The sequence below is a fragment of the Passer montanus genome, unplaced genomic scaffold (assembly GCF_014805655.1).
Source record: "Passer montanus isolate IOZ18808 unplaced genomic scaffold, ASM1480565v1 scaffold17, whole genome shotgun sequence".
NCBI lineage: Eukaryota > Metazoa > Chordata > Aves > Passeriformes > Passeridae > Passer > Passer montanus.
Genome location: NW_024364270.1, coordinates 142,555 through 157,353, shown reverse-complemented (window position 1 = coordinate 157,353; position 14,799 = coordinate 142,555). Strand labels below are relative to the sequence as shown.

At 44.4% G+C, this 14,799-nt stretch overlaps 1 protein-coding gene across 2 annotated transcripts in view; it reads right to left on the bottom strand.

The window, feature by feature from the left end:
* SRGAP1 (SLIT-ROBO Rho GTPase activating protein 1) overlaps positions 1-14,448 on the bottom strand; it is a 141,456-nt gene extending 127,008 nt beyond the window's left edge. For both annotated transcript variants that reach the window (XM_039704138.1, XM_039704139.1), the window contains exon 1: positions 13,775-14,448. In XM_039704138.1, the coding sequence (XP_039560072.1) occupies positions 13,775-13,841 (67 nt within the window). In that variant the 5' untranslated portion in view covers positions 13,842-14,448. The remainder of the gene's footprint in view (positions 1-13,774) is intronic.
* Between the last annotated feature and the right edge of the window lie 351 nt (positions 14,449-14,799).

The window sequence follows — 14,799 nt, the reverse complement described above, 5'->3', positions numbered from 1 at the left end:
AGGTTGTTTGTTTGCACAACAACTATACAAGAGGTATGTCTTCCCAAAATCACAGACTCTTCTGATGAGATTCAAAGGGGTAATTCCAAGGTTATAAACACACTGTAATAGGAATAATGGCCTGTATGATCCTAGTAACAGGTCTGAATTCCCACTGCACTACACACGATTTAAGATGTAACCTAAGAATGAAGCTCTTTTCCAGAGCATCTTGCTACACACCTACATGTAAGATGGAGTTTTCAGTGATCATAGCTAATCCCATGATCTCCCACACTACTGATAGTTAACAAACTGAGAAAAAAAGTAATTCCAGAGACGGAAGTAAAAAAGGCAACTAAATTAAATCTATTTCCAAATATCTAAACACAATGTTAAGCAAAACCAAAGCCACATAATGTAAACAGCATGTGCTTTCCAAGTCAGATATTACAACTAAAAAACCAACAGATTACCTGTAAATAGTTAGGGAACTAAAATTTCTATTAAGCCTTCACATATATGCAATCTCCTTATTTACAGTATCTTCAATACAGTTACAAACATACTCTTATTCAGTAGGAAGTGCTACTAATTCATGATGCAATAGCTATTCATGTAACTCAACAGTCAATTACAATTTAAAAAAAATTATCATCACATGAATAGTTACATAAATTATCAGATAACTGAATGAAGTGCAGAACAGAACTAAGAACAAAGTGACCTTTCCAACGTAAAACACGCCAGTGCACAAGTTCAGAAACGTACCTGAAGGGTTGTCTTAAATCCACTTTTAAATTAAATGGAAAAAGAATTCAGACATTTCCATCTTCTTGCCTAATTCTCAGCTATGGCACTTTGCATACAGCTGTTTGAACAACCTGACCTCACCATACATAGCTGCAGCAGTAGAAATAAAGAAAAACCCCGTTGATACACCAAAGTAAAGCCCCAAATCAGTAACAAGTAGATTGGCTTCTTGAAGGACTGTCTGCTGCCTTACAAAACAGTTCTGCAAAGGAAATAATCCGATCGGCTGTCATGACTGATAAAAAGTTCTTCATTTTTCCTCCTTACAGATATATTAATGTACAATAGTCATTCATCTCTAGTCACTAAACCCCAAAACATTCACTGTTATTTGACTAAAACCTGCAGGTTTGCCTTGGTAATATTTGCAGACCAACTGCCCTTCTTTCCTCCTTAAACATCAATTGAAGTAATTTTTCTGCCCGCAAAAAAAACCCCAAAACCCCACACAAAACAAAAATCCCACACCCTACTCTTCACAGATATGAAATAAATCAGGATTATTTGCTGAGTAAATTTCTGACTCAGGCACCTGGGGTCCAGAATTCCCAAACAAATTTTTTTTTTTTTTTTAAGGATTTCCCGGGGGGGAAAACCCGGGGGGAAAAGGGGAAAAAAAAAAAAAAAAAAAAAGGCTGTTTGTGAATCTGCAACTCAGGCACCTGGGGTCCAGAATTGCCATGGGACAGAGGACTGACTGAAGTATGGAGGGAGTGCTGCAGAAAGCAAAGGTTCAGGCAAACAGACATTCATCTGTGAACCTTTAAAATAACTCTGAGCAAACAGTTCTTTCACAGATTATCTGCAAAACTAGAGACAAACTACCAAAAATTGGTACAAATCCTGTAAGGGCTTTAAGATCAGAAATCATTACAAAGGAAAGAGCTGCGGTTTTTTTCTGTATACTCTGATAAATAAACAAGGTAGCCTCTGAACACTTCCCCCTCCAGATTAATAAAGTAAGTATTCTTAATTTAGAATGGTCACAATTATCTCAATCCTACAGTCCTCCTCCTTTTCCATTTCTTTAAAAAAGCAGAGCAGGAACACACTCTCACTGGAATTCATAGAGAACCCTATCTCTCTGGTGCCTGCTCTAACTACCAGGCAATGGATTCATAATCACCCTGTAAATAATTAAATATTCATTAAGTCTGGGAAGAGCTTGAGAGCTTCAACAAACAAGAAACCAGGGAGACTTGTCCAAGAATACTCAGTTCCTTGGTTCTCAGAGCAATCATTTGCAAGGTGGGAGATCTGTACTCAAGACTCAGTTTTCAGTAAGATAAAGGTAGCAAAATATGGAACTGAACTCCTCATGCAAATGCTGTGATCCCTAGGAAGCATGCACTGATCAGATTCCTGATGCCGCAATTTCATATATATTCTCACATAGCTCAGCAGAAAAAGCAACATTTTTAGGTCTACTCTGGTGGCAACTCAGATGACATCAGCATGGATGAGGCTGGCACTTTGTCTCTGCCAGCTGCAGGCAGCACAGTTTCTGGTCTATAAATATTAGAGATGCTGCATTTCAAACTATACTACAGAATAAACACATAGGCCACTATGTGCAGTCACACAAACATACCAACGCCTCAGAAGCGAGGCAGCAACCAAACTAAATGTGGCATCTGAAAGGCAAACACAAGCTAGAGCTCTTTTATGAATTTCATCCCATGGGATATTTTACACCCTAGGCCTCTTTGAGCTCCCATGGAAGACTGAAAACTGCTACTGTAGCCTGAAAGTCTGCCCTCTTAGGCCTGAGCAGAGACCCCACTAGCCCCCCACCCACAATTACAGAGGCCATCGTGGAACCAGCAGGGAACAACACAGAGCTATACTGAACTGCCAAGCAGGCCACTAGCAAAACATGTGCTTGCAATCTCATTGAACAGTCCCTCTTAAAACCCACACCCTCTCACCAGCAACCCACTAGTTGGCTTGTCAGGGAATATATATTGGAGGAATTACACTTTGGTTCTTATTTCCACTTTTTCCCTTTTGATATGCAAAAGAGGGTTCTTCCTCAACATTACGATTGTCCAGAAAGGTTTCCCAGAGATGTGAGTCTCTCCTCAGTGCGCAGCCAGAGCATGCAGTAGATCAATTGGTGGTCTTCTGTAATGCATTAGAGGATAAGGGAAGTGCAATATGTCATGTACCTTGGCTTGTGTAAAGCACTTTATGCTATCCCACTTGATGCTTGTCTCTAACCTGGAGCCACATGGATATGACATATGGACCACTTGGTCAATAAGGAATTGGCTGGATAGTCTCACTCAAAGAGCTGAGGTCAACAGCGCGACATCCAGATGGAAACCAGAGGTGCTGAGTGGTGCTCCTCAGGGGTTTGTATTGGGACCAGGGCTTTTTGACATCTTTACTGGTGACACAGAAAATGGGATTGAAGGCACTCAGCAAGTTTGCGAATGACACCAAGCTGTGTGGTGTGCTTGACGTGTGGAAGGAAGTGATGGCATCTAGAGCCACCCAGATTGGCCTGAAAGGTGGGCTCCTGCAAACCTCATGCAGTTCAACAAGGCCAAATGTAAGGTCCTGCATGTAGGTCAGGATAATCCTAAAGACAAATACAGATTGAGCAGAAAATGGACTGAGAGCAACCCTGAGAAGGACTTGGGCACGCTGGTTGACAAGAAGCTCAACATGATCTGGCAAAGTGTGTTTGCAGCTCAGAACACCAAACACATCCTGGGCTGCGTGAAAAGGAGCATGACCAGTGTGCCCAGGGAGATGATGCTTCCCCTCTATTCTGCTCTGGTGAGACCTCACTTGGAGGGCTGCATCCTGCTCTGGGGCCACCAACATAAGAAGGATGGGGACCTGCTGGAGCAAGTCCAGAGCAGGGCTACGAAAGTGATCAGGAGTCTGGAGCACCTTTCCTATGAGGACAGGCTGAGAGAGTGGTGCTGTTCTGGTCGGTCTGAAGAAGAGAAGGCTCAGGGGAGATGTCAGAGCAGCCTGCCAGTACCTAAAGGGAGGGAACATGAGAGCTGGACAGAGAATTTTTACAAAGGCATATAGTCATAGAAGAATAGGTAACAGCTTTGAACTGAAAGTAGCTTTAGATTAGATATAAGGAAGAAAATCTTTCCTGTAAGAGTGATGAGGCTTTTTTCCTCATTAAAGCCACACCACCAAGTTCACAAGTAGCTTTAGATTAGATATAAGGAAGAAAATCTACTGTAAGAGTGATGAGGCTTTTTTTCTCATTAAAGCCACACCATCAAGTTCAAAAGGCATAGTCTGTTGCACCATCCCACAGGTAAAGTGGGACTATTGCTTACAAAGCACAGAATTTGACCCACAACTACAATACCATGGCATCAGAAGTGGCTGGCAATTATAGGATTACAGTGCAGCCCACAATAATCCGAGGAGCTTGGCTGCAGTTGCACATAGACTGCTCATCGCAGGCTGCCAGGAAGAAGTGATGCACAACAGTGCACGCTGCCACCAGGCTCCTCCATGTCACTCTGGGAAGAGAGGAGCACCTAAGCAGGTGGGGACTTGCTACCTGCACTCGGCTCCCTCCTCTCTTCTGCACAGGGGAACCTTCTCCCACTCTGCACATGGTTGTGATTTTAATGCTGAAGTACCTGAGCAGATTAACACTTGGATTCTATTTTCTGTCATTACATTAAGAATCTCACTAATTTTATGTGCTGTTACTTAGAAATTACAAAGGCAAAATAAAGACAGCCTCCCAAAAAGGTACACAATATAAAGAACCCTATTACATTGGTCTTATCTCAAGTAGTCTGCTAGGCAGCAAGCACAGCATAGCTGTCAAGTTCTTAAATATACCAGTTATCCATATGCCAACACACACAAAAGCTAGCTTTCTGCTACACAGCTGGTTCCTCAGGAAACTAGTATTATTTAAGCCAAGAATGCAGACACCAATTTGCAAAATACACAAGGCACCTATGGACAAGAGCTTATACACTTTCACTTCTACTCATCGGCAAATCAGTGATTTGCAAGAGGCAGAGCTTGCTGTACTGTCTAACCACCTATAGCAACCTTGCTGTAGTAAGAATCCTATGATAAGGGTTAAGAACTTTTTCTTTTTAGTATGCCTTTTGAATGCCTGCAGAAATACTTTCAAAGAAATAAAAGTAACTTTATGCCTAGCAACTTAGTCACAGCAACTAGTCACAGAGACCAGTATTGAAGCATATGACAAAAGCCACCACCCCTTTTTTGGAGTGGTTTTCCTTGGTTTTAGCAGCACAAGCAGAATAACAGATCATCCTGATCTACATTTTAAAAATTCAATTAAGTAACTTGCAATTGTTTCAATTTGTCCATTATTGTGTAAAACAGTAACTTAACTGTCGAGTTAAAAAGTTTCAGATACTGCTCATCTTGGTACTGAATGAACACTAATTTCATCTTGCCTCTGACCTGATGCTTTAGATTGTTTATCCTCTCTCTGCTTAAAAAAGAATCAGAGGTGAAAAGCAGAGAACAGCAAGGTTTGAAAAAAGACACGTTGTCGAAAGAACAGAGTCATACAAGAGCTATCACTGAATCTTATTAGACTTCTGGTGTACTCTGTACTTTGTAAACATGAACAGATTCCTCTGATTTTCAGGAAGCAGATACTCTGGAACTGGCTAAAACAGCAGAGACTGCTTTCTTTTCCCATATGAAAGAACGTACACTGCAAAGTGAAAGGGGATCAGCCTGTCTCCTTATTTAGTTTTACACACTGAACAAATCCAAAGTGCGCACCACTCTGACACGCTGGAAGAAACATGCAGCAACTCAAAGACTCCCCACAAAAGACAGCACCAACTAACTGCTAGAAGATTTTACATGCAGAGTAATTCGGATGAGTAAGCACTGAGTCAGTTAAGGAGTCTGGATAGTTTACATGAATCTCTAGTCAGTTTTGTTTCCCACAACAGCTAATTATGTAAAGGGTTACAATCATTACTTCCTGGAAGTCATCATCCAGTTAGCCAGCTGCATTTGCTTTTTATTCCCAATATAGCTAACAAGAAATACTGCACCATAAGTGTTCTAATTATACTTTTTGTAACTTCTATTTTACAATAAAAAACCCACTTAGGTCTAGTATATTTCGAGAATGTTTTGGTTAATATGCTAATACAACTCCCTTGCCTGCTTGTCAGCAATTCTGCATCTATAAAGGAAAATCTCAGGAGGTTGCAACTGAAACTAAGGCATGTTTTATTGGTCAATAATAGATAACATAACAAAGTTAACAGGAATAGTCTAACTGGTGAATCCATGATCACACCTCTAAGCAAGTTCTACTGAATCTTTTTTGAGAAAAATAGACAAAGAGAAAGTATTTTTTCTTCTCACTACCTTAATTAAAAGCAACCTCCCCAGATGCTGTGATCAAGGTAAACACAGATAAAGAACCCATATACCTTAGGAGAGACTTCATTAAAGACAGATCAATAGCACTGTCTTGCACTGGATAGAGTTAGAGTAAATAACACAGACCATCTTTAATTTATTTCACAGATATGATTATTAAAGAGTCAAATCATAAAGTATACATTTTCTCCACAACATTTTCTTATTTAGTGGGTTTTCCCTTCCTACCTGCAACATCTACGTCATTAAGATGCACCTAAAGCTGGGATTATTTTATTGTGCCAAGTATGAACAAAAGCAAGCATTTACACCTTCCAGAGAAGACAGGAGAATAACATGAAGTCATGGCCATGCCCACATACAAGACAGTTCTTGGAAATAGGACATCAGATTTGCTTGGGGTTATTTCCAGAATGCTCTTCACTTTTCATAATGACATTACATCTCAATCTCAGGACTTATCAGTCACCTTCAGGTAAAATTCAGGTTTCCAGCAGATTGTACAATGCAAGACTGAATATTGCATCTTGAAATTCATACAGGTATATGCCTGAGAAATAGTGACAGAAGAGAAAAAATGAGAGGGAAGGAGTTCTTAAAGAGATCTTTCTTGATTAGCTATAAAACTGAGATTAATTGAAAATGGCTTGAGAATATAAGTGCTTTGCCTGCCCAAGATGGAATAGTGGGCAGAGCATAGGTAACACACCTTTAGCTTACCAGGTGACTGTAACTCACTTGTGACACATTTCAACGTCTATGAGAAGATGACTTCCAGAAGCTGCAGAAAACAGCAGATTCCGGAGGAAGTGGTGCCTCAGGATTATGGCTCCATTACAACAGATCAAAGTGAATTGTTTGTCTTAGAGCACTCCCACAGGACCAAGCCACCACACAAACTGCCAGAACAGCCTGCAGTTGTTTAAGTCTTGGAAACAAAGGAAAAAGCAGTGATAACCAACTTCTTTACTTTTGGTGCCAGATATAGCTTTCATAATGTAAAAGATACACAGCAAGCAGTCTTCCTGTGCAGACAGCTCTGTCTCTTACCCAAGACATGGACCCATGCTCTCAGCAATGGCCTTCTGTGCTTCATCCCAAGTATCTGCTACTGCAGAGCCCACCAGCCTCATCTCTGTTACTGGTACACAAGCAGCGATGCCAGTCATTGCACCTTCAACCACTGCCTCCAAATTTCAGCTGTTGCTCTTCTTCCACATCCCTATGTACGCACCTACACACACACTCCCACAATCTCTTGAACCTCAGGGTGCGTGGCACAGCACCCAAGAGACAAAAAGTGGGAAAAGAAAAGATGAAGTAACTTCAGGAACAAGAGGCCATTCATGACTCGCAGCTCCCAGACCGAGCAGCACAGCGCAAGGTCAGCCAGCCTTGCCTCAGACATGGCCAGCACTCGATCACATCGGCCCACACAGCTCACAGCACAGTTCGGGGCACAGCCCTGGAAGGGCTGGGTCCCCACATGGCAAGCTGGGAGAAGCACCCACAGAGGAAATGCTGCCTAAGACTAAACCCTGCAGGAAGCAGAGGCGGCAGCACCCCGAGCACAGGCAGCTCTGCTACACATTTAGCCTAATCGCTCACACACAAACAAACCCCCACACTCCAAAGCCTACTTTGCCCTGTGAAAGCCAAGCAGTAAGAGTAGATTAGACTCTAATAGGGATTAATACAAGTTAAGGTAGCAGTGATTTCCACTAGGGAGACCAGAAAGGTTAGACATGGGATAGCATGACAGGTAGATGTAGGAAGCATTGGGAAAAGAAAAGGTAAAGGGAAGAACAAGTAACACAGGAGCTTGTGTTGACACCTGCCTGGCTCTATTTTTGCTCTCCCTCGTGTCCATCCCTGTCCAAAGCAGAGATGAGACAGGCTGCACTGTCAAGTCATGGTCAGTGATTTCTAACAGGCTGTGTAATGGTCAGGAGCGGATTTCTTTATCCAATCTCAACAGCACTGACCCACTTTCTTCCAGCACTATCATCCATCACCTCTGACTGACAAGGAGTCCAGTTTTAACAAAAGGGAAAACCTAACACAAGCAAAGTCTGAAGCAGAAAATGGAAAGAAATTTGGATCCCACTCTGTCTTACTGCAGCCACTTCAAAGCTATGTTTAATTTTACTAGCAACTAGAACTCCAGTTCATAAAAAAGTGACCAATAAAAGATAATTGCAGGAAATTAAGTGACCTTAGCATGATTTAGAGCATTGCTCTGCAACAGCAAAACTGCACAGAAAGTATGCTTGGCAAAGAAAAAAAAAAGCCTCAAAGAAGCGATCATAAAGTTTCCAAATTGCTTCAGAGTCAGAGGCAAGTTAAAACTTCATGCTAGAGACTAACAAAAATGTGTATCTACAAAACACATGCATTAAATATGCATTATGAGTGCCATACTGCCAGAAAGAAATACTGTTCAGACAATCCATTCACTACCTATCTCTTCATGTGTGCTATAGTAGTCAAGACTTCATTCACCTTTAAATTCAAGTAAAATAATATAGTTTCACTGTGCTGCAGGAACACAGCAGCTACAGTGTCTAGTCAAACCAAGAAAAAAAAAGTGTACTTTCCTGACTCTTGTCATATTTTCAAAAAGACATGAAGAAAAGGTTGGGTTTTTTTCTTTAATTACATGGAAAGACTAAGAAGTTAGTCAAACCAAGAAAAAAAAGTGTACTTTCCTGACTCTTGTCATATTTTCAAAAAGACATGAAGAAAAGGTGGGGGTTTTTTTCTTTAATTACATAGAAGGACTAAGAAGCCAAAACCTCTGAAGTTCCTGAGTCATGACCTTTGGGAAGCAGGCATTTTGTAGGGCTCCCCCATAACACAAATACTTTGGTACACAGCATAGTAATAAACCAAGTTCCTTAGTTTTCATTCCAAGAATGCTGTGGAAGAGTAAGAGTACTGAATATGCTGGTTAACAAAAAAAAAAAAAAAAAAAAAAAAAAAAAACAACCAAAAAACAAAAAAAACCACCAAACCAGAACAAGACAAAACCAACCAAACCCAAAACCAAACCAAAAAACTGTTCAGTTTATGACTGAACTGTCTTAATTTGCAGATACCCCTTTCAGCTGCATAGTCAACTATGAACTCATCAACATTTACCTGGGCAAACTCATTAACATTTACCTGGACAACTGGAGTTTGTACTCTGAAAGGAAGGATCAGAGAGCTGGGAGAAAATGGTGGGGGAAAAGATAAGGAACTTCACTAGACAGCATAACTCCAACTGGAAAATAGCACGGAGAACAATATCCTTTCTGTATCAGACAAAGTCCTGTGTGTGGTCAAGTTCTTTGACCAGAAAAATTTCTACTAAACCACACTTGATAAACTTGAACTTTGAAAACTGGCATCTATTCACCAGCTTTTTTTAAAACAAACCTCAAGAATTCTGGCATGATCCAAGGTACCAAATGTTTCATTACAAAGACTTTATTCAAAATAGCTATCAGTTTACTAAAACAACAGCCGAATTTGTACTTCAGAACTCAAGTCTTTTCTCAGAGAGGCTTCTGTTGTTGTTTTGACATGAAGTTGAAATTCAGCTCCACAATTCAGAATTTTCATTTTCCATAAAAATTAGGCAATGTAATACAGCCTGCTACCAAGTTCTTTCTGATGAAAAATAGGAGTATTTTGTTCTGAAGAAGGCCATGCAAATATTGATCTTGGGGAAGTCTCTTCCTCTGCAAACTGCTTTTGGGCTTGCATTTCCTCCAGGTCAATTCCAACTGAAAAATTAAGGTGGAAAAAAGGAAGGATCTAAGCAGCTCTTCCCTCAGCCACTTCAGTCGGAGATGCAGCTGTGTAAGAAGGCTGAGACTTAACCTGCAATGATTCTCAACAGTTCACGCCACAGAGAGGATCTCTCTGAAGAGAAAGGCCTCATAATTAGTCGGTAAAATGCTCGCCTAGTCAAAGCACCTTTCTCCTGTCCATGGAAGGCCAGTAACAAGCCCTAAGAAGGCAAACATGCCAGTGTAACATTAATGATCGAAAAGCTCTGGAGCAGTATATCCCTAATCCTCTTGCTCCTACAAGACACTTATTTTTCAGAAGGATAAATTTCCAAAGGGAGTCGGGTATTCAGGATCTCACCAGCTCACCCTTTACCATACACAAGACACCCACCCACAGACATCAGAGGATGCTCTAGTATTTCTTCACTAGTATGAATTGCTCAGTAACTTTATCAATAGACATTGCTTGACATTATCAGCTGTACCAAGGAGAGCTGATCCTTGGAATACAAAAAGTAAGACAGGCTACTATAGTCAACTGAGCCTTGAGTTAAGCCATGCTGTCTATAAGTCTAATAGGGTCATACAGCAGAAAGTTAATACTTGGCTCATAACTATACCACTAGTCTGTTGCTCATCTAAAAAGTATTCCTTCCACTTTCTAGCTCTAGTTGTATCCCCCACCCCAGCTGCAAGGTTGGTAAAACTACCTCTAGTGACTTCAGAGTGCAAATAAAATTACCACATTCTTCAGAAAAAGAAAGATACAAGTTATACTGTGGATGACCAGGAATATTTTATTAGTTATGTTACTTTCCAGGTGCCTTTATGTCTACAAAGTAAGGTACCTATGTGATCATAATATTCTTACATCCCCCAAAACAACATGTACAGGTATCCAGCTAGACAGATCTAACTTCAGTATTAAAACATCCTTAATAAATATTCTTCTGCTTTCTATACAATGTGCAGGGAAGTAAGCACACTTACCTTAGTGATTCAACTGGGACAGTTCTTGACAGAAGGTAGACTGAAGAACAAGGATGTTGCAAAAAAAGGTGCAATAAAATGCTCTGCCCAACAAGTCAGAAGTACTTTGTTTACTTCAGCTTGACAAACAGGTAGCATTTACAGACTTTGTGCTGTTCCTGCATGACCTCTACTAAAGCAATAGACAATCTAGTGATACTGCTAAAAATCCAAGGAGAAGATGTCAGTTTACACCACCCAGGAACCAGACATGACAATTAACATCTGTTACTGCTTCCTATTTGAGGAGCTAAGAGTGGAAAAGCTATGTGAAGAATGGCACTACCAAATCCTCAATTCCAAATATGGCACCACATCCATACCCTACTGGGCATGTATACAGGGCATACCCTACATGACTCTTCCTTCAGTATTAATATTCAGACATCTTAGGGCAGGGTTTCCAACTGCACACATCAGCGGCGCGGTTTCTGAAGCACTAACGCTGGTGCTCGGTGCAATCTCACGACAAGGTACGGGAGGGACGTGCTGCTGCACTCCTGTGCACACGCCTGTCCAGAGGACCCCAAAGGGCCAGTCTGCTCCCAGCTGTCCACATCCTTCAGCAACTAAACACATCGGCAGGGAGAAATCAGCTAGCCATTGCAAACACAAGAAATCACAGGCAGCAAAAGCAATTTGGCCACACCCTTTCTCCTAACCTAATATAAGAAATTCCAAGCAGTATATAGGGATCTGACTTTCCTGAATTTACATTCCCTTAAAGCTATCTTGCTGGCTAATTAGGGCTGATTTCTTAGGCCTTTAACCCTCAATATCAAAAAGATTTTCAAGGTATCACACAGTGGTATCACTGCTTTTTTTATACTATCACAGTTGGTGTCAAGCAGAATTATATCTTAGCATAGACAAGTCTTGCCATCTGCAATACAATTGTAATGTTGCTGGTTAAAGAAAAAGCATCTAGCCCAGCATACCTTTTCAGACAGCTGCTGATCAATAATTCCAGCAAGACAGTTGGGTGGGACCAGACTGCACACACCCCAGACCACGACAAAGAAGCAAAGCAAGTTAAAATTCCTATTAAGCTATATTTACAAATGCCAGCTCCTTCTGCAATTATGGTGGAGGACCATGACACCAAAGGAGAGCCAGGTTATCAAGAGAACTTCATGCCTTCATCTTTATTGTCTTTTGAAACAATACAATAGATGTAGCTGAAGGGCATGGCATTTTTCCTTCATTATTCAAAAGAAAAGACTGGCATATACAGCAACTGGCTGCAGATAATAAAGGCTAAGCCTTTAACAATCAAGTTAGGAGGAGGCAAAGAACAGTCTGCACACTGTGCAATGAGCTTAAGATCTCAAACATTTTTTATGCTTGGTGACCAAGACAAATCTGCACCCTGTCCACAGAGAGGAAAAAGCGCCAGCCCTTCAAGGGCTCAATGGCAGCGAAAACACCAGCTATGTGAGAACTGTCTTGGCCCTGCCCATGTCAGACAGACACCTGAAGCGTGGCCCACCTGCCAGCTCAGACCCCTCACTGCCCACCTATTCGGATCTATTAAGCATAGATCCTTTTCTGGACACAAAAAGACTTTCAATAGTAACAGGTATTTTCACAAAAAGTTAAGCTTAAGAAGAAAAAAACTCAAAAACTACCTCTTGACTTTTAAGAGGAAAAACCCCAACAAAACTACAAGCATTGCCTTGAAAAATTGATGTCATAGAATCATAGAAGTGAGAGGCAAATATATTGTGCAAGTACACAAAGTCAATAAATCTTTCAACAGCTGAGGAGTGGTCCCTCCCACCCTGTTCCACATGCCTCACATAGAAGGTCCCCAGCCCATGCCTGCATGGAGCAGGAAGGCTGTTCCTGAAGCCCCCGGACCTGCATGAGGACATGCTCCATCTGTGCACATCGCAGACTCTGGGCAGCATCAAGAAGGGAACACCCTACCTATGTGAAGAGCACACCAGCATAATTTTAAAAAGCAGATTTCAGATGTTGCATAGCTTTATAAATGCCGTGTTTCACGTTCGCATCCATCCCTGGATTTATTGCAATTTATATATTATGCAATATTTTCCCCGACAGCACCCAGAAGGATGCGCACCAAGAGACCCACACCCCACTGCCATGTCGCTACTTTCCCAATCTCTGTTCCACCCAAGACACTGCCAGAAGGAAATCGCTAGGCGAGGAAACTCGAGGGTCTGGAAGCGCCGGTGGCTCAAGCCAGGATCTGCCGGCTCTGTCCTTGGCACAATAGTTGGATGCGATACAACCGGGCGATGCGAGGCTGAAATACTTCCTGGGATGGCTGAATGGGCTCATTCAGTAGTCAAGGGTAATTCTTTATTAGCCATCTTCTACAGCCCAGCACAGAAACTACAGCCCTGAGGGGAGGGTGGGAGACACCAGCCATGTGCCTCAAGAAAGGGGTATGGCTTAGCATTGTCTCCCGCCCCAGTAATTGACAAGCTTTTTTTTTTTTTTTTTTTGTCCTCCCTTTCCCCTTCCCTCCCGCCCCGGGCGTTACCGAAGCCGGTGGAGGAAGGGAAGGTGCCCGGCCGGGGCCGGGCTGTGGCAGAGCCGCCGCAGCTGCCGTCCGGCCCGGCCCCTCGGACCCACCGGCGCCGCTCGGAGCGCTGCGGGGTGAAAGCCTCCGCCGCCCTCTCGCCGCTCCCTCCCGCCCCGAAGTTCGGGCAACTGGGACCGGCCGCCCCGCCGGCGGTGGCGGCTCGGCCGGCAGCCGGGGAAAGGGGCCGGCAGCACGCCCGGCCCCCGCGGCGGCTTTCCCGCTGCCTCCCCGCTCTTACCTTTCACTTGACTTTCATACTCCGCTATAATCTCTTTGTCCTTTTTGAATCTGCTCGGGGTTGACATTATCCACTCGCTTCTTCTGCTTCTCCGCCTTGTTCTAAATTATTATCACTAATTATTCTTGTTTATCTGGAGGAGCTCCCAAGTTGTGTCAGGCGGCCGCAAGCCCGAGCGAGCCGGGGAGGCGGCGGGCGCTGGCCCCGCGGGAGCGCCGCCGGCACCGGAGGCGGCGAGGCGGGGAGCGGCGATCAGACTAACCCCGGCGCAGGCACCATCGCCTCCCGGCACCGTCGCCGGCAGCAACGCGGTCCGCGGCTCGGGGCCGCCGCAGGGCGGGGCGGCGGAGCAGCGGCCGCGGGGCACTCGCTTCCACTAGGCGAGGGCGGGGGCTCGGCGGCTGCGCCCCACCATTGTTATCTGTCCGCACGCACCCGGGAGAGGGGAAGGGAAGCAGGGAGAGAGCGGTGGGCGGGAGGCAGGCGGCCGTGCTCGGCCCGTACGCCAGAGACACTGGTTACTGCTGCCGCCGCGCTCGCCTGGCTGAGAACTCGGGGCCGGCGCCCCGCCGTGACTAACCCCGGGCGGCAGCGCCGCGGCGCATGTCCCAACCTCGCGGGGCGAGCAGTCGCCGGCTCGGGGCGGCTCCCCCGCCGCGCCCTGAAGAGGTGTCTCCGGGAATAAACTTCTCCCCGCCCTCCCGCCGCTGTCTCCTCCCTTCCTGCCTGCCCTCCCGCCTCCGGTCCTCGCCCGCCTTGTCCGCCCCCTCCGGCTCCCCGTGGCCCCGCCGGCAGCCGCTCACCGCCCGGGGCCGGAGCCGTGGGTGCAGCGCCCGCTTGCCCGGCCGGCCCGCAGCTGGAGGCCCAGCGGGCCTGGGGGCTCGGGTGGGAGGAGGAGACCCCCGCCCCGCCGCCCCCATCGAGCATGGTGGCCGGATGCTCTCGGGGGACAGGGGTGTGAGGCCGCGGTACGGTTACAGAAGGCCTTTGATCCGGCGGGGAAAGTTAAAGCCCCGTGCTGCCGT